Genomic DNA, 25,043 nt, shown 5'->3' with positions numbered 1-25,043 from the left:
AAAGCGCCTGTAGATATGTGAATAGATATTCAGTCTTTCTTGTAATCAAAGAAAAGCCCAAAAAAGAAAGGGAAGAAAGAAAATACCCAGTTGTCAAAGGCATAGGAAAGTGCTCAGACATCGTTTGGTGGAAGTTTAAATCTGTACAGACCCTTTTAGAGATAATTTGTTGTGTGTATTAAAATCATAACTGCATACCCTCTGATCCAGGAATTCCACCTTTCAGAATTTATCTCCAGGAAAAATTTGGATAGATGTGCAGAAATATACATGTGAAGGTGCCTGTTATAATAGTGGAAAATGAGAACCAAACTAAATATTTATCAATAGTTATAAGTAAATTATTTAATATCAACACACTGGAATTCTATGGCAGGCATATTTTTTCCTCAGTGTTTAAAATTGTTGTAAAATACAGCTTACATTCACCATGTTAAATTTACCATCTTAACCAATTTTCAGGTGTACAGTTCATAAGGTACATTCATATTGTTTTGCAACCATCACCACCATCCATCTCCACAACTCTTTTCATCCTGTAAAACTGAATCTCTGCACCCATCAAATAGTCACTCCCTGTCTCCCGTCTCCCCAGCCCCTGGCAACCACTCTTGTGCTTCCTGTCTCTGTGAGGTAGACTGCTCTAGGGACCCTCATGTAAGTGGACTCGTGTAATATTTGTCTTTTGTGACGGGCTTATTTCATTTGGCATAGTGTCCATCCATGTTGCAGTGTGTGTCAGCATTTCCTTCCTTTTTGAGGCTGAAAAATATCATTAGGCATTTTTTTAAATTTAATTTTTGAGTGGGTAGTACATACATTTAGTTCAAATTCAAGAGGAGGGTTAGGAGGAGAGAAAGATGGGAAGTGGCTGGGAAGGGACTGCAGATGTATATGGGATTTCTCTTCAGGGGTGATGGCAGTGTTCTAGAATTAGATAGTAGTGATCAATGTATAACTTTTAATATGCTGAAAACTGCTGACTTACACACTTTAAACTGGCAGGCTTTATGGTATGTGTGAATTATGTCTCAATAAAGCTATTACTAAAAAATTTTCAATGTCAGTTACACCTCAGTTAAAAAAATTTTTATGCGGAATAGAATAAAGTTTTCTTACATGTTGTCCCTCAGTGATTCCAGTTCGTTCCTCCCTTCCTCCCTTCTTGCCTTCCTCCATTCCCCCAAATTAATTATTTCTTGTGTAACATTACAGAAGTATTTTTATTTCTTATGATATTTTTTATTTATAGTAAATAGTAAATATTTATTGTTCCCTCCCTTTTAACCAAAGTGGTAGCAAATTGAACACAGCCAAGCAGGCATCTCTGAAATCTTTTCTCTTATTTTTAAAGGTAAAAATGTCTCTTTTTATTGATTACTTGCTTACTGTAGGGGATTTAGATAGTAGAAGAAAGGTGAAGAAAAATGTAAAAATCTACCCATACCCAGACACTGGTAATTGTTTGCATCCTTTTAGACTTTTCTCTGCATGTATATACTTTTTAAAAATTAGAATTGCGATCATCCTATACTTGCTATTATATATCTGCTTTTTTACGCTTAATATGTTGTAACTGTAGTTTTTAATCAGCAAATATAAATCTACATTTAAAAAAATTGATGCATGGTATTAAACTGTGTGGACATTTCTCATTTACTTAACTCATCACCTATTAATATCCATTTAGGTTGTTTCTAATTTTGTCACTGGTATAAACAACAGTGAGCATCTTTGTACACTTGCCAGATCATTTCCTTGAGATATTTACTGCTGTTTTGCAGTTTGCCAAAAATTTTAAACAATGTATGTTTTAACATATATGCCACAAAGATTTCAGTGGTATTATTAGCTCTGTGAAAAGATGGTACAGGCATTTATATCCTCATTTTAAATATGAGGAGTCTGAAACCCAGAAAGATGGCAGTGTGTTCCCAATTAGGTTGCTCTTCAGTGTGAGAGCTGGAACTAAAACTCATGTCTTCTGATTGTGGGTTAGTTTCCTTCCACTGCGGCACACTGCCAGACCTTGAATACCTTGCATACAAAGAGTGATTTTCTGTTGTTGCTTCTTCATTTCTAAAAACATGATTCTTGATGTAACTTCCTTTTAGGTTCTTTGTATAATGTTCTAGAATTTATCCATTCAGATTAAAGGTTCATATACCTTCGTTAGCGATGCAGGCTAAAGATATACCCTCTGAAACATTTTACTAGCTTATCTGCACTAACATTTTCATTTAATTACTCCAATTACTCACTTATATTGTTATCTTCTTCTGTGTAAATAGCTCACACAGCCTCAGTTTTTTGTGTTTTGTTTTTAAAGCTTCAAGTTATCTTATTACCTTTGGGTACTAGCTTCAGTGGGCTGTGAGAATTGCTTTAATTCGAATGCCAGCTCTGTTACTTACTGTGTGATCTTGGGGTGAGCTATTTAAGTCTCTGCATGCCTGGTGTCATCATCGATAAAATTCAAATAATAGTACATGTGTTATAGTGAGGATTAAATGAATTAGCACATAAGGAGTGCTAAGCACCTTCTGGCATGCACTCATATGTTTATTGTTTAATGTGCTAACTTAATTGTAAAACACTTAAAAGTCATTGTGTATTTTGACATCCTTTGTGTCTTTTGGTGAAATTTTGTGTCTTTCCCCTCTCCTCACCTTCAGTTCCATGTAATACCTTCTGTTAATCTTGAACAGTGTCTTTATTTAGTCAAGCAAAGTGAGGAGCTGCCAGACTTACCTTGTTTCCTGTTTGTAATAAACACAAATTAAATTACTGACATTTTACAGATGATCTCAATCATTTTTAAAGACAGTGTAAAACAGAATAATGTGAATCCTCATTTGCTAAATGCAGGGTTCTGAGAGCTGTGGTAGCTGCTTTCATCTGCTTTGTTTCTGCTACTTGAGGAGGAAAGCTCATTTGGATTTTCTTCTTTGTCTTTATACCAGCACATGCAGATGACAATCCAGGCTCTCCAGGATGAATTGCGGATCCAGAGGGACCTGAACCAGCTGTTTCAACAGGATAGTAACAGTAGGACTGGTGAGCCTTGTGTGACAGAGCTGACAGAGGAGAACTTTCAGAGGCTGCACACTGAGCATGAGCGGCAGGCCAAGGAGCTGTTCCTCCTTCGAAAGACTCTGGAGGAGATGGAGCTGCGGATTGAGACTCAGAAGCAAACGCTGAACGCTCGGGACGAATCCATCAAGAAGCTTCTGGAGATGTTGCAGAGCAAGGGGCTTTCTGCTAAGGCTACTGAGGAGGACCATGAGAGAACAAGGAGACTGGCAGAGGCAGAGATGCACGTCCACCACCTCGAAAGCCTTTTGGAGCAGAAGGAAAAAGAGAACGCTCTGTTGAGAGAGGTGAGTGGCCACTTTCTCAGTTGTTATGACTGTCTTTTTTTCCTGATTAGTCAGCATTTTGACCTAGATAAATTTATATGCTCTCCTGAGCTAGTGCAAGGGAATTTCTTCTTTCTTACCTAAGTTCTGCACTGATTTCTGTTCTGATTTGCTGTCTTGTATGAGATGACGTTGGCTGGCATGTATACTGGCTTGATACCTTTCTCGTTTTTTTTTTCCCCCTCCTGATTTCTGTAGACTCATTTTGTTGCTAGAGGGCCACAGAATTTTCTTGATTTGTTACTCATCTCTTGATTTGTTCATAGAGACACACACAACAAAACCAGAGTTAGAGTAGCTAACTACTGCTCAATTTTAAAATATTAATACTTGAAAGTATGTGATTCCCTCAGTTTCGGTGTGCTTATAAAGTCCTAGGCAGCAGTAATGGATGTTTGCCCTGTGGTTTCCATGGAAACTGTTGTCTTGCTGTAAAAGATATGTGATAGAAATTATTTGCTGGGCTTCCCTGGTGGCATAGTGGTTAAGAATCCGCCTGCCAATGCAGGGTACATGGGTTCGATCCCTGGTCCGGGAAGATCCCACATGCCGCAGAGCAACTAAGCCCGTGCGCCACAACTGCTGAGCCTGTGCTCTAGAGCCACATCGAGCCACAGCTACTGAGCCCATGTGCCTAGACCCCGTGCTCCGCAACAAGAGAGGCCACCACAATGAGAGGCCCGCTCACCGCAGTGAAGAGTAGTCCCCGCTCTCGCCGCAACTAGAGAAAGCCCGCGTGTAGCAACGAAGACCCAGTGCAGCCAAACATAAATTAAAAAAAAACAATTTGCTGCCCTGGAGGCACAGCTAGAGGGGAGTGATACAGAGGCATGCTGCCACGTATGTTTAGAGGGGAAGCTCAGACTGTAGCTTACCACTGTGACTACTGATAATGTTTCACGTGTCCGTGTAATGCCTCCTTGTAAGAAAGCTTAAGTGAAGAATTCATCTTACATGGAATTAAAAAACGTGACAGCTCTACTTCCCTGTGTGAGGTCAGAGTCTTCAGATAATTTTCACATTTGGATAGGGGGAGAAAAAGTCTCAGAACTATTTCAGTGCCAGTCTGAATAATCCCTTTTTAAATGAAGTGTGAGGAAGGCAGGTAAAAGCAGCAAAACAGCAACTTCCCCTGATGATGGAAACGGTCTATATCTGCTCTCTGCAATACGGTAGCCACTGGCTACATGTGACTATTGAGCAGTTGAAATGTGGTTCGTGTGACTGAGGAACTGAATTTTAAATTTTATTTAAATATAACTAATGTAAAATTAAATTTAATTAGTCAAATTTAAATTTAAGTATCTCTGTGTAGGAAGTGGCTACTGTATTAGGTAGTGCAGTGATGCATAATGTTACCCGCTCTTCTTAATAATTAGTCTTGACCATCTTTCTTTCTTTGTCAGTACATGTAGAGTTGTGTAATTTCAATTGAACTTATAACGTTCTGTTGCATTTATTTATACTTCTTACTGTTGAAAATTTAGACTACTGTTAATTTTTCATTATTATATAACTGTGCTGCACTGAATATCCCTAACCATATATCCCTGTACATTAATTTTTTTCTTTAGCATAAATTTCCAGAAATGAATTTGCCCAGGGTGTGTACGTTTTCAAAACTCTGAATATCAGTCTTGTCTCCCAGAGTGATTGGACCAGTTTATCCTCGCAGAAGCATATACTGTATTTTTACGGTTAATCTGCAGCTATGTACGTTACAATCTTCAAATTACTGGACTGTATTGTTTTAGAAAATTTTCTATCAACTACTGTGTTGTAGGCACCATCCTGAGTTTCTTTCAGTTTACTTTAAAGAGTTTATATTTTAATGAGGTAACCTGGAGCCTGGCCATAGAACATTGTTAGAGAAGGTGTAATCATCTCAAATCAAACAGCATGCAGCATGAAAACCCTACCAGCATCGTGATGAACTTTGAATGTTATGTTTTTACTCCTTCTGTTCTGAATATTTCAACCTGTGCCCATTTATTTTTGAGTTTTGGAGTTAATAAATAGTGAATAGTTAAGGATTATGAAAAGCCACAGTGTTATTCTGGCAGAGAGCAACCAGAAATATGGTGAATTTGAACAAGTAGTAGGAAAAAACTTGAATTTAAGACTAATTTTGAAGTAACAAGCTCTACAAATATTAAGTCCCGCTTCTGAACATAATGTGGAAAGAAATATAGGCCCTGTCAGTTGTATCAATACACAATTCCAGTTGCTATTAGTAACGTAGCATCATCTTACAGGAAACACAGTCCTATAGATTAAAATTATTTAAGAGCAAGTAGAAGTGATTGCTTCAGAAACACATGTTTAGAATGCTGGTTCTCCTTTCTTTTTCTCCTACTTGCCTTCAAGACTTAGCTCAAATTTCAGTTCTGCTGTGAAGTCTTCCTTGTGCAGCTCTATACATATATGTAGATGAGCCAGTAATATTATAGTATACTTCCATGTGTGTTTCTTCATTGTTCACTTAATTTTTTGCACCAAGGATGTGGATGGATATATATATATATATATATATATATATACATATGAAATTTTATCTTGCACAGTGGGTACTCAAGAAATGTTGGTTGAATAAGTTGAAATGTAGGGAAAGAAGTTTAAGCCTGGAGCTTACAGAAAGAAGGATAGCTTTTCCAATTCTTTTTTCTCCAGTGTGACCACTGGATTCTAAAACCTAACAAAGGTTAGAAAACAAACTAAAACCCCAAACCAGTTTTGCTTATGACCTTAGATATAGAAGTTATAAATAAGATATTGGCAGATAAAATCAGCATTATGATAAAAGGATAATATTCTGACCAAAAGGAGTTTATTCTAGGAATCCAGAACGGCTCAATATGTCATTCACAGTTATAATTTGTAATAGGTGAAAGGAAAAGATAACCTTGTAGTGTTTGATAGCTATCTCAAAGACATTAGATAAAATGTTACAGACACTTTGAAAACTAAACCAAATGAACTAAAATTAAGAATTGAATGATACTTTTATAGCATGATTTAAATAAAACAACTCAGTAAATGTGTATTATAAACATATTTTAAACTAGTAACCAGAATTGTGCTTACTCTGACGTACACTAAACGCATCCATTAATGTTAGGGAGAGGCAAAGACAGCTGTGTTCATCAGTATTTACATTATTCTGGAAGTGTTAGGCAGTGCCGTTAGATAAGGAAAATGGAATAAATAATATCAGTAACGGTAATGGAAAGGATAGGGCTAAATTTTCATTACAGTGTAGATGGGAACATTAATATAAAGATGCTGCTTTCCCCCAACTCTGAATTTAATGTAATCCCAATAGGAATATTCTTGACACGTGCCCAAATGATGTTGCAGTTTCTTTGCAAGAAGAACAGTGCGGGAACACTTGTTTAAGCAGCTCATGATATATGTGTTTTAAACCCAGTGATATTAAAATGTGTGGTACTGGCACAGTAATAGATAGCTAGATTGATGAGACAGAATAGAACCCAGAAGTAATATAGTTTTAAGCATATGATACATGTTTGGGAATAATCGCCATCTATTTGGAAAACAATACATAGTTACATCAAATTAAGTTCTAGAAGAAGTAAAGAGCTACTTCTTAAAAAATAACAACACTAGAAGAGAATGTAAGAAAAAGCTTTTAAAACAATCTTGAGACAGGAAAGAATCTTTTATTGCCATAGCAAGAGCCTTAAACAATTGAATTTGTGTATGTTAGAAAATACAGGTAACAGAAGCTCAGATGGTAATTTGGAGTAAAACTTTGTAACATGTGGCTCGACTGTTTCGTTTCCAGAGTGACAAGGTGCTGGAGGCACTTGGCACAGCCTTTCTTTGCTCATTACTCAACAAACATCCATTGAGCTTCTAAAATGTATGTGACCCTGGGATACACGCTGGGTATACATTTTTCATGTCAGAACACATGGTCTGTGCCCTCCTAGAACTTAAAAATCTGGTGAGAGACAATAAACTGATAATTATGAGAGGAAATAAATTAGTTGAGTCTAATTATGTTGGGAGAGGGGATAAACAGGGTAAGCATCTTTGAGGAGGTGCCCTTTAAGGGAGATCTGAAGCAAGTTGAAACAGTCTTGCTGAGCATTTGGGTGAAATCATTTCATGAAGAAGGTTAACAGTTTCAAAGGCCTGATGAGAAGGAGTTTTCAGGAGACAGCAAGGAGACTAGAGGACAAAAGCATATGGTCTAAGGGGAAGACAGGCATGAGATGAGAGGTTGAAGAGGTAGCCAGGGCCAGAGTCACACATTCCATTCATCGGATATTTATTGGGCACTAACCCATGTGCAGAGCACAGGGAGATACAGTAACAGTGAACAAAACAAAAATCCATGCCCTCTAGGAGACAAAGCACTCGCCTTCAGGATCCCTGCAGGTAATGCAACAATTTTATTCAAAGTACAAGAGAAAACTGCGCCAGTGTTTAATCAAGGGAGCGATCTAGTTTAGCTTTTAAAATTTACTCTGGCTGTGTTGAGAATAAATGGGGGAGGGAGAATTACGAGTGAACAAGGAAGTCTAATAAAGAACTTAACAACTGTAGGTTGGGTGAGTGGTGACTTGAAATGGCTATTGTACATTATATCACTAGTGTGTCAAGAAAGGCAGAAAGAATTGAGGGCTGGCAACACTGGGATATCCATAGGTTTTATTATTATTGGATTATTGTCCATCTTTTTAAAAAGCGGGTTTTCATCAATTCCAAGGCTCATAGTTTTTCCCATCTCAACAGTATGAAGTTGAGTTAATAAGTCTTATCCTTGATGGCATCTTGAAATCTCTGTCAGCAAGGCCGCAGTCCTGCTCGATTTGTTTGCCTGTGTACTCACAAACAGTTAACAGCTGCTCATTCTAGTCAGTGTTGTGAGCATTGTTGCTATTTCTCATGTTAACTTTAGCTGTTGTTCATTATGTCTTCAGTAATATTATGCTGTGAATCAGCATTGAAACAAACAGTTATTGGTTTGGAGAAAATTATAAAACAGTTCAAAACGATATATGATTAAACTATATGGTTAAATAAGTAAAAAAGGGTCTTGCAATCAGTATAAAATAAAAATTCTGAATGATAGAAGCTTGGGTCATGGTTTATTTGGAGGTATTTCCTTCTTTTCTTTCCAACACATTAAACAGTGGTTTGCCTTACAATCAGTGGCATCTTAGATTTGATGAAATACAGTAACATTAAAATGGCATTCATATCCAGGAACATTTGTGATTAGTTTTCCATTTTGTTTATGAACATGATTCTGTAGATAGCAGGTAAATAATTCCCCCAAATAAAAGCCAAAGAATAAAAACAAAAATTAAATTAAGCATTGTATTTTCTGTTTGTACTGAAATTACATTGTTACGTGACTTATTGTTAGGTTTTGTATTGTTTACTGGAGTGCCTTTCCTTTGATGGATAGAAGCGTGAAGACATCTATTGGACACATACTGAACTACACTCAAGACATGGTTAGTGCCTGGGGCCAGGCGTATGGAGTTTTAACAGGCTTTACAGGTGATTGATTCTGTGATACACCAAAGTTTGGTTATCAGTCTGTTGGCAGAACATACCTGAATTGGCTATGGAATTTTTGGATCGGGTATCCATATGCATACCAAGCATTGTCTATAGGCTGAATAAATATTTCGGTTCTATATGTGCTCCTGTTTTTTTGAAATGTAGATCCTATTGTGATGAATAAAATACTAATTTGTTGGGAATTCCCTGGCGGTCCAGTCGTTAGGACTCTGCGCTTCCACTTCAGGGGCCACGGGTTCGATTCCTGGTCGGGGAACTAAGATCCACATGATGCACGACACGGCCAAAAAAAAAAAAAAGAAGAAGAAAGAAATTAGAATACTAATTTGTTTTAAAACATTTACACGTATGTTAATTTTTGTCTCTATAATATTTCAGTCAACAAACCTTGTTTAGTACAACTGCTCTCATGTTAATATTTGCAGCAGTGTTTGAGGTTTAAAAGTCCTACTCTTTAACTAGGTTCTAGGCTAGGAATTCTGGCTCTAACATGTCTGAGGAATGCCTATCTGTATCTTTGGCAGTTGTAAGGTAAAAGCAGAGGAGGTTAGAGGGAAAAAAAGAGAAATAAACATATATAGAAAAAAAATAGAAACCTTGGACAAAAGAGTAGGAAGAAAGAAAAAAGAAAAAGCATCCCTAGTTAGTTTGCCCTTTCCTAGTGATTTTGGAAAGTGTGAACAGTTGCATCGCATAACTTAATTCAGGTTATCCTTCCTCACCTTTTTTTTTGGTGTGTCATTTGTACCTCATTCCCATTTTGACAGGAAGATATGTTTTCTCAGAAGCATGCGTTACTTGAGATGGTAAAGGGTCAAAGTGCAGTGCTGTCTGACAACGGCGGAGTTGAGGTACAGGAAGAGTAGTGCGGGTTCCTTCTTCACTTCTCCGTGTGGAGTACAGTAAGCCCAGAACTCGTGTGGAGGATTGAAATCTGCTGAAGGGACGTCTGCCCTTGAACCAAGGGTGCTGGAGGCTAAAACCTGAAACTTGAAAGAAAGAAATTTCAGACATAAGTACTACTTTTCAGTCACAAATGCTCCTTTCTCTCAGTTGTGTAAGTAAATGTTGAGTTACTTTTTAAAAGAAAGAAACTACTCACAACGGATAAATTTTGTTCCTAACTTGTTTGTTTTCCTTCTCTAGTCATTATTCTTTAGTAAATCAGTGAGAGGAACTGAACACATTTTCTACCGTGTACCACAGTTGACAGTATAACAAGTTCCAGATAATTCTGCCTGTACTTTAATTTGTGTAGAGTGAAAATTTTCAGGCTAAAAAGAGGGAAATAAAGCAAGTGCTAGCACATTCGACTTCTTACATTTGTCTGAATGGTACATTCTTTTTTATTCCCAGAGTCCTGTCCCTTTATTAACAGTGCAGGAGTGATGTGCTCTCTGGGAAGGGGGAGCTGGTCAGCCCACTGACTGCAGGACGTGTTCATAATGAGCTTGAATGCGCAGGCCTTTGAATGGAAATCTGTTACGACCGATCGGTTTTACAGGATCTTAACAGGAAAGCTTCATGCCTGCGAATGGTTTAAAGTGCACCCTAGTTCCTTAGCAGAGGAGGATTTTTTTTTATTCAAATGGATTTCTTTCCTTATATATTGCTAATATGCTTGCTAGAGTTTAAAATGAAATTGTAATAGTTTCACTGTAAAGCATTTGGAAATTTCCCTAATTTGGAAGTAGGTAATGGGAAAGGCGTCAGATGAAATTAGTTCAGGGTCTGAATTGTGAGATATTTCAAAGAAATGCAGTTTTAGTATTTCAAGTAGATACAGAAATATTAAGTGAAAAATGTGAAGTGTAGGTTAGAGGACTTTATTAAGAGGTGATGATTATTTACAATTAGCAGGATTCATTTTATTTTTGTTACATTTTAAAGTTTGCATTCATTTATTAAACATATTATTAAATATCTGCGTGCCCAATTTATCACCTGTTTACAGTGTAGGGAGTAGATTCAGTGTGGACAGACTAGAGGCTGGGGGGTAACTGATGAGTTTGTTGTTTTAATGCAGGTGAGAGGTGATTATGGCCTGAACTAATGTGTTCAGATTTTGTCCTGGATTAATGTGTTCTGCATTTTACTGTCTTAGTGAAGTGTTTTATCTTGCAGGGGTTAATTGTGGATTAACTCGATCCTTAACGAGACTTGCTTTTACACTGTTGGCTGTAGTCTAAGTGGCCTTCCCTCCAGGGCTAGACTGTCTCTCCTCCTAAGACGTGGCCTTTCAGGTGTCGCTGCTCAGTGCCTCTGATGTTCTCTCCACTCTGGCTCTTTGGAGCTTGAATTCTTCCCAGCCCCATGTGAGTTCAGGTAGTTGCTCAACTCATAGCTCTCTGGTGGTTGTTCTGTCCCCAGTAGTTGTTCTTTGACACTGTGGAGTCTTTCCCTGTACATGCAGGCTTAGTATTTGGTCAAAGACTCCAGGGGATCCCTGTCAGATCAGACACTGCTGCTCTTCTGGCTAGCTTCTTCCTCTGTGTCATTCTTCTCTGCACATTTCTACTGTCTTTGGGACTCTTACCCACTGATCTGTCTTCTGAGCTCTGTGGGACTGCTGTTTTCCGTTTGGTCTTCCTCTCCCTGCATCACATATTGGATAGCAAGTCCAGACCATAACCTTGTTAGTTTCTCTTCTCTCAAGGATCATAGTCCTGTGCTGCTTGTTTTCCAGTGTCTGAAAACAGTTGCTTTATGCATTTTTGTCTAATTTTAACATAGTTATGACAGGAGGGCTAGTCTTCTGTCTGTTATGATCAGATTGTGTTGACCTTGTAGAGGGTGAGAAGTAAATAGGAAACTCGTTGAAGGATTGAAAACAGACTATTGCCATGATTTGTTGATGCTTTATCTAGAGTACACCATTGCTTTCTTTAAAATGGACAGAGGAAAGGAAACTTAACTCGAGGCTGTTGTAGTAATCTAGGCTTAAACTAGACTGGAAGTGGAGTGAAATGATAAATTCAAGAAATCTTTTGAAGCTGGAACAATTAGGACCTGCTCTAGAAGGTGGTAGGAAGTGAAGATGTGGGAGGAATGAGAGGAGACACTGTGCTGTTTGGCTTGAACCACCGGCAGGTAATGCCATTTAAGGAGATGGGCAAGACTCATCAGTCTTCAGAGGAGGGGCTAGGCTGAAGAGGAGAAAATCACGAGTTTTGTTTTGGATGAAATAAGTTTGAGTGACCTAGTAAACATCTATATACATGTCAAATGGGCAGAGCAGCGGGCAGGGCTAGAATTTCACCAGCACTGTTCAGGTGGAAAGTATCCATCTGTATTCTCTGCCATCACTAGGGGCTGTACCAGGGTACTCTGGAAGTACTGGCTGACTCAGAGACATTGACAGAATCTGACAAGAAAATAGCCTGAGGAGGTCTGGTAACTTCAGGGTGATCCTTGAAAACCCTAACTGTGATATTCTACCATCTCCTTCTTACCTTTCTGATCCTGAACGCACTGACATTTGGATTGAAAAAAATAGCTATGTTTTTCTGCTATTTGCTACAGGTAGACTGTTTAGGAAACTTGTTCAGCAGTCTTACCTTCTTTTTCTTTCTGATCGTAGCCCCTCTAGAGAGAGATTTCCATCGTAGGTAGCCCGGTGGTTGTTGCTCTGGGGGAGGATGCTATGCAAAGGAGGTTGTCAACACAAATGCTTTCAGTTGTTTTGTGCAGTGTGGACTGTGACTACTTTGATTTCTCCTTTTTCTTTTTTTTTTTAAAATAAATTTATTTATTTTTGGCCGTGTTGGGTCTTCATTGCTGCGCGCGGGCTTTCTCCAGTTGCGGTGAGCGGGGGCTACTCTTCATTGCGGTGCGTGGGCTTCTCATTGCGGTGGCCTCTCCTGTTGCGGAGCACAGGCTCTAGGCGCGCGGGCTTCAGTAGTTGTGGCTCATGGGCTCTAGAGCGCAGGCTCACTAGTTGTGCACAGGCTTAGTTGCTTTGCGGCATGTGGGATCTTCCCGGATCAGGGCTCGAACCCGTGTCCCTAGCATCGGCAGGCGGATTCCTAACCACTGCGCCCCCGGGGAAGTCCTGATTTCTCCTTTTAAAAAGGAACTATTTCTAATCCCCTTTTTGGATTGTTTGGAGTTCTGATAATATGTCTCGGAGTCCTGTGGAAGAGTGACACACAACCTGGGGACGTGCCGGAGCTTCACCTCTTGTGGTGGCTGGGGTCTGTGTGACTTACCGTGTATAACCAGGTGTGCAGAGATGGAGATCCTTAGCCTGAATGCAGTCTGTGTGCTCCCTGGTCCACAGGGAAAGGTCAGGAAGACAGAAAGTGGATCAGAGTGTCTCACAAGGCCGGGATAGTCATCTTTGCATGTAACTACTACTCCCTCGCTTCTCCACCCCACTCTTGAAAAAATGAGAGTGAAAAGGAGGACACTTACTCTCTTTTTTGCTTCTCTTGTATAGGAGATGCATCGGAGATTTGAGAATGCCCCCGATTCTGCCAAAACTAAAGCTCTGCAAACTGTTATCGAAATGAAGGTAAGTGAGAACTTCCTAAGGAATCTTATGTGTCATTTCACACTTTCAAGTGATCACACTTTCATGTGTGAGTTTAAGAAAGTGGTATGTAATAATAGTTCACTCATTTTGTAGGCTGAGAAGAAATAGTAAGACTTAATGAAAATGACACCTTAAATGAACTTCAGTTTCATTTCCTCCAGTGTTTCTTGGAGTCAGCTGTTCTCAAAGCTTTTGATATCAGGGCCCCTTATTCTCTTAAAATGACTCATTTCATTTGTTTTTAAGAAAATGTCTGCCAAATACCAAGTTTGTGTGTCAGTTCTTCTCTCGAGTAAGAATAGAGTTCCGTGAAAAAAGTACCTGATTCAGCTTGCAGCTCACAGAGCACCCAGAGCAGCATCACACCCAGGACGCAGCAGCCGGGCCTGGCCCCCTCCTGTCTTATCACACAGAATGGTGCAAAGATACATACTCAAGGGTTGAGCACATGAAAAGTCACCAGGGACATTCCTAAGTGAGCCAGTGTTTTAAAAATGTTCTTTCTTATTTTTCTTTTTTGTCTGAGAGCGCTGACACTGAAGAATACACTGACGGCTAGTACGGTTTGGCACTGTTGTCCAGAGGCACGAGCGCTTTTGCCTGTCCTTTATACTTTTAGTGCACGTGTTAACACCGTGGAAAAGGCACATAAAGTTATAGTATTATTATGAAGAAAGTTTTGACTTCTCAAAAGGGCTAGGAGGCACCCCCAGGTTTTCACGGACTATACTTTGAAAACCTCTGCTTTAAGTTACTGAGTAGTTAGAAATCTTCAGGCTGAACGTTATGGTGATTGGTGACTAAGCACTTGCCGTCTATGTTAAATTCCCTGGATTCAGAATCTGGCTTTATTTAACCAGTTGTATGACATAGAACAAGTAACCTAACCTCTCCATGCCTTAATTTCTTTATTGATAAATGGTGATAACAATAGTACCTATCCCATGGGTTCTTTTGTGGTTTAAATTAGTTAAAACAAGTAAAACACTTTAAACAGGACCTGACACATAGCAAACATTCAGTCAGTGTTAGCTGCTATGCTATTATTATTTTTACTAACAACATATTCTTTCTTGCAAGAGCTGGAAGACTCTTACAGGTAGGGACCCCTCCCTCTCCCCCTCCTTCCCTCTGTGTCTCTTTTTTTAACTTCTTTGTATACCCTAAAAAGTTTGACATGGTGTTTTGCATCATGTGCCTTCATTTAATATTTGTCGATGTGACAAGAATCTTTAGTTTTAGTTTTAGTTTTATGTAAATAGATGCTTTTCAAGTACAGTTATCAGAATGGTTCTCTTAATTTAGATGATTTCCTCTTAAAACTTGTTTTTATTGCTATGTACATCTTTATTCTCACTGGGGAAAGGGTTTACCAAACAAATACCAAATTAGTGGATTCTGGGTTCTTTATAGTTAGACAGTTCATAGTCTTGAACATAATCTTGTAAACAACCTCTAGAAAGGTTTAATTACATGTTCACATTTCCCACAAGTTTATTTGTACATGTTATTTTCTGATCCCTGTTGGAACCTAAAAACACACGAGTGTACCTATGTTCACAGAATTACTTTGCTTGCCTTTTGATGGCATAAGGAAGTGTACTGGTTTTAACTGGCAGTAGATCTATTTTAAGTTGTGTTAACCTCCAGCCATTCTGCTAAGAAGCAAGAGACTGAGATTCTGGTGGCCCAGTGGGGTCAGGTGGATGTTATGTTGAAATTGCAGATGAAATAGCTGAGATGCTGAGAGTGTGGCATGAGCTTGAGAGGATCATGAAGATCTAGACTGGTCTTTGGGGGAAATGGGAAAGGAGGTGATGGTGGACTATAAAAGAGCCCAGCTGTCTTCAAGGTGACGTAATATTCTTTTCTCTCTCCTCCTCCTCCTCTCCCTCCTCCTTTCTCCCACTTTCTTCCCTCTGCTTCCTTCTCCCTTCTCTAACTTTTTCTTTTCCCTTTAGCAGTGGAGGAGCAGGGAGGAATTACTGGACTGCTCTAGGGTTAGAGTTTTGCTGGGTAGATATAGCAGAATTACTGGGATGCAAGTGAATTGAAGGTGGAGGTGAAGGAGTAGTTGGGATGATCGGTCCAGGAATGTAGCCTGGATAGGAAGGAAGAGAATTCAGAATGGATGGACAGGTTGGGAGAAAGCGTAGAAGTTAGGGAGGTGGAGGACTCTGTGAGATGCAAGAGCAGCAGTTAATGTGAGTGACGGTGTGTCAGGCCTGGGAGGAGAGTCCCGGGTGATGTGGTCTTGTAAACTGGAGAGCTCAAATGGGCCGGAGGATGCGGGCGTTGGAATTACGGACGTCAAGGAAGTCGGACATTGAAATCCTAGGATTATGGCAAGAGTGGCATTTGAAGGAGAGATCTATTGTCAGCCGGGTGCTGAAGACTTCTTCCGTGGGCCGGAGTGGCGGGGGAGCCCCTAGATGGCAGCCGCGTGGAGGGAGAGTGAAGAGGCGTGTGAGCTTTAAATGAGAGCAACATCGAGGAACCTGGAGGTGCCCACACTTCTCCCTGCCACTCTGTGATGCTGGGGGATTAGTGGACTTCACTGGAGAGCGTTCAGGGAAATTATATCCTTTGGGAAAGCCTGGGTTTACTTAGAGCAGGGAGACAACTTTTGAATACAAAGTTGAGGACTTGGGAAATTTAACAAGGAGCAGAGAATTTCAGTGGACTCCGTGGGGTTGGTTGATGAATGATGGGAGACCCAGGGCCGGGCAAGGATAGAGTAGGAAGATGATAAAGAATTTATTTATTTCGTCATTATACACTCTAGGAGTAAGAAACCTCCTTGGAAGGGGCTGTCCTCACATAAACCCAGCCTGAGTACTGGTCGGTGCTACAACTAGTCCAACATACCAGGCATTAATTTTCTGGCCTCATCCCAGAAAGTAGCCTGGCAGGTTCTTTTTCTGCCTCATGGCGTTCAGAGCTGCAGTTATGGTCCCTTTTTAGGTGCAGATTTTATGGTGCATGATTTGATAGTGAGTGTCTGATTTGGTCAAGAGCTGCCTCTCTGTCTGTGTTGGGATTTTCAGATAGTGCATTTGAGGTTGTTTATTGATTTATTCTTTATGGGCCAGGGTAGTTTTAAACGAGTAAATCAAAATCCTGGTTTAGGTTTAGAACCTAAACCTCTGATTGTGTTAATATGTTTAATTTTGAACTAAATGTAAGTTGCATTTGAATAGATCTGTAAAAGAAAATTTTTGTTGTGTTATTTTTAAAGGTAATGCAATGCAAGTCAGAGGAGTACAGCCCTCCCATCTCCCCCAAACCTAAAAACAGCTAGTTGTAACTGTCTCATGATAAATCCTTTAACTCTTATCGGCACACTCTCAGATAGCAAGGAAGGTCAGTCAAGACAGGTTTGAGGTAAAGTGAAAAGAGGAAGTCAGTCTCAAAATTTCTTCCTAAAGGAATGGTTTCTCTAAAATTCCAAATAAAAGAAAGCTGTACTGACTTTATGCTCTTTAAGGTCTTTACTTCCTAGGAGAATAAGTATATGCAACTATAGATATGAAAGTATCTACTCTATGTAGGAGTTTTGCTGTAATTGATGACATCTAACGTAATCTGGGGATGAACTAGATACTGTGACAGACAAAACCAAGAAAATGAGTATAGATGGTTGTTGTACTAGGAGGTGATATTCGTGGTGATGCTGATTTATAAGGACACTGATGTTTCTTTTTAGAACTCATTATGAGATATTTCACATGCATGGTGAAGTACAGCGAATAAGTAAGGTTACTAATGCAGTAAGTAACGTCCCCTTATCTGCAGGGACAGGTTCCACCACCCTCAGTGGACTGAAATCACAGGTGGTACCAAACCCTATATATACTATGTTTTTTCCTATACGTACCTATGATTAATTTTATAAATTAGGCACAGTGTGTAAGGGATTAACAACAGTAATTAATAGTAAAACAGAACAGTTATAACAGTATGCTGTAATGGAAGTTATGTGAATAGGTCTCATTCCCTCTCTCTCTCTCAGTATCTTACTGCACAAATCTAATGCCTTCTTCATCTAAACTGAGCACTTGTCATGCACTGTAGCCGTAACTTTTGCAGTTTGAGGTGCAACAGCAAAACTGGCACAAATTTCTTTTTCCTTCATCCCAATTTCACTGCTGGAAGATTCGTTCTTACTGTAGATCGTAGCAACCTCAGCATATGATTTTTTCTCTTAGTGAAAACTTCCACCTTTTCACTTAAAAGAAGCACCTTACGGCTTCTCTTTGTCAAATCTGAATTGCCAACATCAGTACTCTCGTGCTTTGGGGACGGTATTAAATAAAATATTGTCACATAAAAACAGTCACTTGAACACAAGCACTGTGATGCCAGGACTGTCCATCTGACAACCGAGGTGACTGCTGTGAGTGACTATGGGCGGGGGTACTCTGGACCAAGGGATGATTCACATTCCAGTGGGACAGAATGGGACGGTGTGAGATTTCATCACGTTGATTGGAACAGCGGTGCACAGTTTAAAACTTCTGAATTGTTTTTTTCTGGAATTTTCCATATGATATTTTCTGACCGCAGTTGGCCTCGGGTAACTGAAACCACAGAAAGCAGAACCACGGAAAGTAAAACTGTGGATAAGGCGGGACCACTATGTGATAAAGTGTAACTGTTAACGTAATTATTCATCCCTTTGTTTTTCTGCAGTGGGAGGTTATCAGACTTTATTATTGTAGATACGGTTATGCACATTATTGTGTAAGTCTTTGAAACCTTCTTACTCTTTTCCCCACTCCTTTGGGGGCAGAAATAAGCCTTTTAGGGGTCATCAAGTAAAACGATAAAATACTATAGCTAGAAAAGGTTTTACTGTTAATATTATAAATGTCTTCACTAGAAGTGTGTTGACCATAAAGTACTAAGAAACTTTAACTAGTTTTCCATTGCTTCTACTTCTTTAGTTAATACTCTCAACTTTAATCAAAAGGGTGCAGAGGAAAGGGTAGAGGAAAAAATCATAGATCTCATAGTATAGATCTCAGTCCTCCTCCTCTCCACCATGTGGCCGTGAAGGATATATTTTAGAAGCAAGGCACCAGTTGCAATATTTCTACATATTTGTTTTTCTTTATTAAATTTCACATCTGAAAAGACAGGCTTGTGTAACCTCTCTGACTTTTTGCGAATGCTTTAATGTCTAAATCTTCCTTTGTCCTCAGGATTCAAAAATTTCCTCTATGGAGCGTGGGCTCCGAGACTTGGAAGAGGAGATTCAGATGCTGAAATCGAACGGGGCTTTGAGTACTGAAGAACGAGAGGAAGAAATGAAGCAAATGGAGGTCTATCGGAGCCATTCTAAATTTATGAAAAACAAGGTGATGGTGTGCGATACCGTAATTTTTAAATGGGGTTTGAAAAATTGATGCATGTTGCTACTTCTTTAGTGATGATGGACTTCACGCTGTTTTTATCAGGCTTCAGGGAAGAATACTTGTACCGTAATTCTTTCAGATAGAACTTCCCAGAATTAAAGTCAGAATTACTGATGTTGTATAGTTCTTTCAAATTTCACTTAAAAGAAAATTACTTGTATGAGGCTAAGTGTGTATCATCACAGTTTAACATTTCACGTCCACCAATACTTCTGAGGCGATTAGTAGGATTACATCCAGATGAGTTTTTCTCACTATATGAAACATCATGTTCTCTATGTCTTGTGAACAAATATAGAAGTGAAATTCAGCCTAAGAGACTGAATCCACCTCCCCCCCCCTTTTTTTTCCTGAAATGGCTTAAATAAAATCGTGTTTTCCCTTCAAACACAGTTCCCTAAAGGAAACCCCTTTGTGCTCTCCCTTGGAGAAGACCCATGTGTATCAGGTTTATTGTTTCCCACCTGCACTTGGGGTGTATGTACAGTAGGAGAAGCATCGCTGAGACATATCAGTCTGTATTATAACCTCAGTCCCAGTATTTCTTCCTTAGAGCCAAAGGCATTTATTTTGATTCTATAAACTATTTTAGGCAAATTGGAGGATTTAGTTTATTACAGTTATCAGTTTATCAGGTCTGTGGTGTTTTAAAGATCATAATTTCAATTGTAAAATAGTAGCTAGAAAATAAGTGTTCCTCCCCCTCCCCCTGCCCCCCATATCCCAATTGTGTTAGTTCCCTAATTTCTCAGAAGTGAAAACTGTTCCTTTAATGATACAGTTTCTGGCTTCTTTCTGTGATACCCATACCTGCATATAAGTCAGTAGAATATCCCTCTGTTATTTTAAGAATCTGTTATCAATGACTATGGCCAATTTCATGTAACTTTTAGAACTTAAAAATTCACATATCCGGGCTTCCCTGGTGGCGCAGTGGTTGAGAGTCCGCCTGCCGATGCAGGGGACACGGGTTCGTGCCCCGGTCTGGGAAGAGCCCACATGCCGCGGAGCGGCTAGGCCCGTGAGCCATTGCCGCTGAGCCTGCACGTCCGGAGCCTGTGCTCCGCAACAGGAGAGGCCACAACAGTGGGAGGCCCGCATACCGCAAAAACAAACAAACAAACAAACAAACAAAAATTCACATATCCAACTTGCTGTTAGTTTTGATTTGTCATTCTAACTTGAGAGCAAAATAAAATATTGTCTCTGCTTCCCATTTGCTGATTAGCCCATTTCAGTCCATTACCCTGTGAAAACAGTGAGCCCATCTAGGGTCCTTTGAAGAGGAAATTAGGGGAACAGATTTGATTGTGCTATATGAGTTATTGTTATTTCCAGTTACTGCTCTGGCTCAAAAGCAGATAATAAAAAGACCTAAGTTGACACATGAGTGAAAAAGAATAACAATGTCGTGACAGGTAGAGCAACTGAAGGAGGAGCTAAATTCGAAAGAGGCTCAAGGGGAGGAGCTGAAAAAGAGAGCGGCTGGTCTTCAGGCCGAGGTCTTTGCCGTAAGATTTACCCTTTGCGTGCAGTGATCCCACAGTGGGACCCTGCTGCTCTGGCTCTGGGCGCTCACACTTTCACTCTGTGGTCGGCAGCTTTGCCCGGTACTAGCACTAACCAGCCTGCTCTGCTCTTTAACTGACTCCTGTTCACCCGTTTGACCCGCGTGCCACCCTGTGTGCAGCGAGCCCTCATGTGCTCTGGAAGCTCTGACCCTGGTTTTTTATTGTTGCTTTGTCACTGTGTGGATGGTGCTTCAAAGCTGTTTTTTCTCGACTCCTTTCCTGTTACCAGAAACTTGTTGATTTATGTGAATGATCTCTTTCTCTTCTTAGGTACAAAGAATGTGCAGATGTTCTAGGTCCATCACCCAGGGTTTATTTCAATCTGATTTCTTGAGTGAAGTGCTTTACCTTCATATGTAGACATCATCTTTAAGTCCCCGATAGGTGATTTTGCAACAAATTTTACTTTCTTTGGAACAGATGTATTGAAGTGATTAGCTTATTTAGTTATCTAGTAAATTAGAAGTAGCATGAAACTTAAAGTCTCTAAATCTGTTCAGTAGCTCAATCATCTGTCTAGAGAACTTGAAATTCCATTTCAAACTGTCATAAAATGATTACAATAAAATAGCTAACACTTGAGTACTTATTATAAGCATTTTATAACCTACTAAGGTAGGTATATTCTCAACCCAATTTACGGATAAGGAAGCTGAGGTAACACAGTGGTGCTCAGGAAACACAGTAAGAGGCAGAGTTTGATTTTTACACAAGCCATTTGGTTCCAGAACCTGTGCTGGTAAGCTCTGCACTCCACTGCCCTATACTAGGCTGTGCACACATTTGTCTCACAAGTGTCAAGAAAAAAAACTGCTTCTGAAAATTACGGTAGGATAACACTGGAATGCAGCATTAAAAGAAAAAAAAAAAAACCACTTGTGCTAATTTAGTGTTTGCTGTTTATGGACCACTTTATAGTATAGATAGAAAAGTGAGATATTTTGTCTAAAAGGGTCCAGTTTGGTTTGTTGTAACCATGTATTGTCTAGAGGAGAAGTTGATCTATAACTTCTTTTTCCTCAGCTAGTATTATTAATTTCTTTTTGTGTCGAACAACAGGCTAAACATTCTATACATTTTTTTTTGGTTTAATCTGTATGCAATACAGTGGCACTGGTTTGCTTTCTCCATCTTACTGATCAGGAAACCAAGGCTTAGAGAGGTAGTTACCCAAGAAGACACACTCATTCGTTCTCACGTGGGATTGACTGCAAAAGCCTTATGCTCCTAACTTTTAAGGAAAATTTGTGCTTCTAAACTCTTCTATTTAGAATATTTTCTTCTTTTTCTCAATTTTTATGGTCAGTATAGCATTATTTGAGGATTATTTACTAATGCAGATGATGAGGAAACTGAGATTTTATATTTATTTTTGATCACATGGTCCAGAGGTAGCTGGAAATTTGAGTAATCTTTAAGCCATAGTTCTTTAGCTGACGAAGTGAGAACATTTTGAACGTTTCTCCTGACCATTCATACCACAAGTGCGTTTTTAGTGCATTCTGTTTGTTAGGGGTGGGACGTTGGTAAAGGGATGTCATGAAAGATGCTACACCATTACAGTATGTGGCAGCTCCTGGGTACGTATCTGTGTTACAGGATGGAAGTAGCTGCTGTTTACAGCTATCTTCCACTGATGTCCTTAGCAGCTGCGAGTATTTTGCATACAGTGAGCACACAGAAATGTTTGTTGAATGAATGAATATTATATTTGTAAGTAGAGATTTCATGCATATGAGAAAAATGCTTGTCTTCCTGCTGAAACAGAACAGTAAATTATAAGTTTATTTTTAGTGCTCCTTAAAAGTAATTTTAATTACAGTAAAATTTATTTCATACTTTCTCATGGGAAATTATTCTCGAAAGCTTTGTCCCTTATGCCTAAGATTATTACAGTCAAAATACTTTAGATACATTCAACTTTTTAAAAAGTATTTTTTGTGTCATCAGTGATACTGAGATTACTGACTTCTTGTCAAATTTATACTTCCAAGAGTCTATATTTTAGTGTATAGCTAGCTACCTTGCTTAGGCAGTAGATAATAATGTAAAAACAGATATGATGTCTGTTAATTTGGCTTACGTTTAGAATAAAAGAGTAAAACTTCTTAGAAACACAGTAGAAATGTAAAGGAGATGTTTGATGTTAAGTGTTTTCTAAGTTAAGATGAGAAGAACTTATGGGAGAGTGAGTGGCACCTGTTGATTTATGGATTGCTCTGTCAGAGTAATTCAAATTCGATGATACATGTAGATTCTTACAGAATGAGATTTTATGCGTTCTTTATTCAGGTTATATACTTTTATCCATTTAGTTGATATGACATGTCGTAGGTAATATAACTTTGTAGGTGGCATCTTTTTTTTAGTTCAGTACCCCTAACTCCTCAAAATTATATAATTTTTAGAAAGCACATGTTTATAATGCCTTATAACACTAAAGTGGCTTTTTAAGAAGGACTTTATGTACACTTTCATTTGAGAATGAAAAAAGAACAATGAAGAAATAAATGTGCAGCTTTTGAGTTTAAATAGCAATAGTAGGACGTTTCCTTTTTCTTTCTGTATTCCATCTACACTAATCCTGCTGTATGATTTGAAGTTTCCTATGACTTAAGAAGATGAAAACTGCTTCAGTCGTGTTCAGATGCTTCCTGCTGTCTGTTAGTCATCTAAGTGAATTGGGATTTTTCTTCTTCCATTCCTTTTCTAACGGATTTCAAAGGTTTAGGGGAGACAATACATGAAAACTGGAAAGTTTGCTATTAGTTGAATAAGCTTTGTTTTTTTTTTTTGGTGGGGGGTCCACTAAGATTAGATGATGCAAAAAGATGAATTGTGTCCTGTCATAAAGTTAATGCTGTATATCTTGACGTGGATCTGTCAAAGATCCAGATCAGAGGTGGTGGTTTTATTTCTTTTTTCCTTATGCTGCTTTTTCTTCTTCTCTAGATCGGTCAGGTGAAGCAGGAGCTGTCCAGAAAGGACACCGAACTACTGGCCCTACAGACAAAGCTGGAAACACTCACCAACCAGTTCTCAGACAGCAAGCAGCACGTTGAAGTGCTGAAGGAGTCCTTGACTGCTAAAGAGCAGAGGGCTGCCATCCTGCAGACCGAGGTAACAGGAGTTGTGGGGTTTGCACGGAGCCCATTCCTCGGCACCTTTTCTTGTGCGTTACCTGTGCACTTCTTGTTGTGTTGAGATACGGGAGCTATGAATACTGTGATGATGGATTCTTTAGCGATGTGGTCAGTTATAGTACTAAACTCTAACCGTCTTGTTTCTATTGTTCTTGTATCGAACAAATTAAATCAGTGCAGTTAAGATATGTTTTTGATACTTCAGACTTTGACTAAGTCTGTGCTTCTAAGTAGACTTTAAACTAATGTTATGAAATGAAAAGGTAGTTGTAAAAGCATTTGTCCTCACCCGTGGTAAATCTTTCAGTCATGAATGGGAGTGAGCTTGGTCAGCCTGTGTTGGGTCATTAAGTGTCCTTAATTTTGGGTATTATGAATAGCTTTAAGTAGGCAAACTGTGGAATTTAGAAATGTTTGAGATAAATCTTGTTTTGAACTGCAGATTATTAGACACGTGCCTTCATGTCCCATTTGAAAATAAAGTTAGCATTTTTAGAAATATTAGAAGATTATCTAGTCTGCCAGCTTTGATTAGAGGTAGGAACACACTAAATAATTCCAGACAGATGAGAATCTATCATATTTGCAATGAGAAGGAATTGATGATGCTATTTGGATTTGCTGTCTTAAGGAAAATATTTTCTAAAGATCTCAGTGAAATAGAGAATTTAGGTAGGAATAGGTAAGCAGTTCTGCTGTATAGAAGAAAAATAAAGCGTACAGTATGGATTAATTTTTTCTTTTCTTTTAAAGAACAAGATAATAGATAAATAAAGGCATAGCGTAATGAAAAAGGAATGGGTAGTAAAAAGAATGCATAAAAAAAAAAAAAAACTCAGACCCAGAAGTTCAGAATCTTCAAACGAGGGGGAATGGGAAAATGACCAAAATGTTTCATGTAGTATTTTATTGTTTTACAGTTTGGGATTTTGTTGAAAATGAGAGATTTGGATGATGTATTTATAATTTTCCTTACAACTTATACTTTTTCTATTTTGATCACGTTTCATTTTATCATGATACCTCAGAGGGATATTTTGGGATACATATGGCTCTGGCTCTGGCGTCACAGTTACTGAGTGTGGACTTCAGTTTTACCACTTGCTACCAGGTGCAGCGTCCTGGACACATTACTTAGGTTCATTGTGCCTTGTTTTACATCTGTAAGATGAAGAGGAGTTCCTGCCTCATTAGGTTGTTAGCATTAAACTAACTTATTCACTCCTAGTGCCTGGCACATAGTAGGGTCTTTGTCAGTTATTGGCATCATTCTAATTCTTGTAATACTATCAACTAATATATGTAAACTGTTAAAACGGTAAGAGAACATTGTTGCTTTTCTTTTCACTGGCATAAATTTTATGTAGAAGGTATGCTGTTTAATATATATATATATTTTT

At 38.9% G+C, this 25,043-nt stretch overlaps 1 protein-coding gene across 5 annotated transcripts in view; it reads left to right on the top strand.

Annotated features, from left to right (window-relative positions):
- The window catches only part of ERC1 (ELKS/RAB6-interacting/CAST family member 1), a 388,457-nt gene that overhangs the window by 82,541 nt on the left and 280,873 nt on the right, over positions 1–25,043 (top strand). For 4 of the 5 annotated variants that reach the window (XM_081249164.1, XM_081249165.1, XM_081249166.1 and 1 more), the window contains exons 3-7: positions 2,964–3,380; positions 13,417–13,491; positions 18,717–18,872; positions 20,348–20,440; positions 23,453–23,620. In XM_081249164.1, coding sequence (XP_081105290.1) covers positions 2,964–3,380; positions 13,417–13,491; positions 18,717–18,872; positions 20,348–20,440; positions 23,453–23,620 — 909 coding nt within the window. The remainder of the gene's footprint in view (positions 1–2,963; positions 3,381–13,416; positions 13,492–18,716; positions 18,873–20,347; positions 20,441–23,452; positions 23,621–25,043) is intronic. The other variant, XM_081249168.1, reaches the window with a different exon arrangement.

Source organism: Mesoplodon bidens, assembly GCF_964165515.1.
Source record: "Mesoplodon bidens genome assembly, chromosome: 11".
Taxonomy (NCBI): domain Eukaryota; kingdom Metazoa; phylum Chordata; class Mammalia; order Artiodactyla; family Ziphiidae; genus Mesoplodon; species Mesoplodon bidens.
This window is presented reverse-complemented; position numbering and strand designations above follow the sequence as displayed.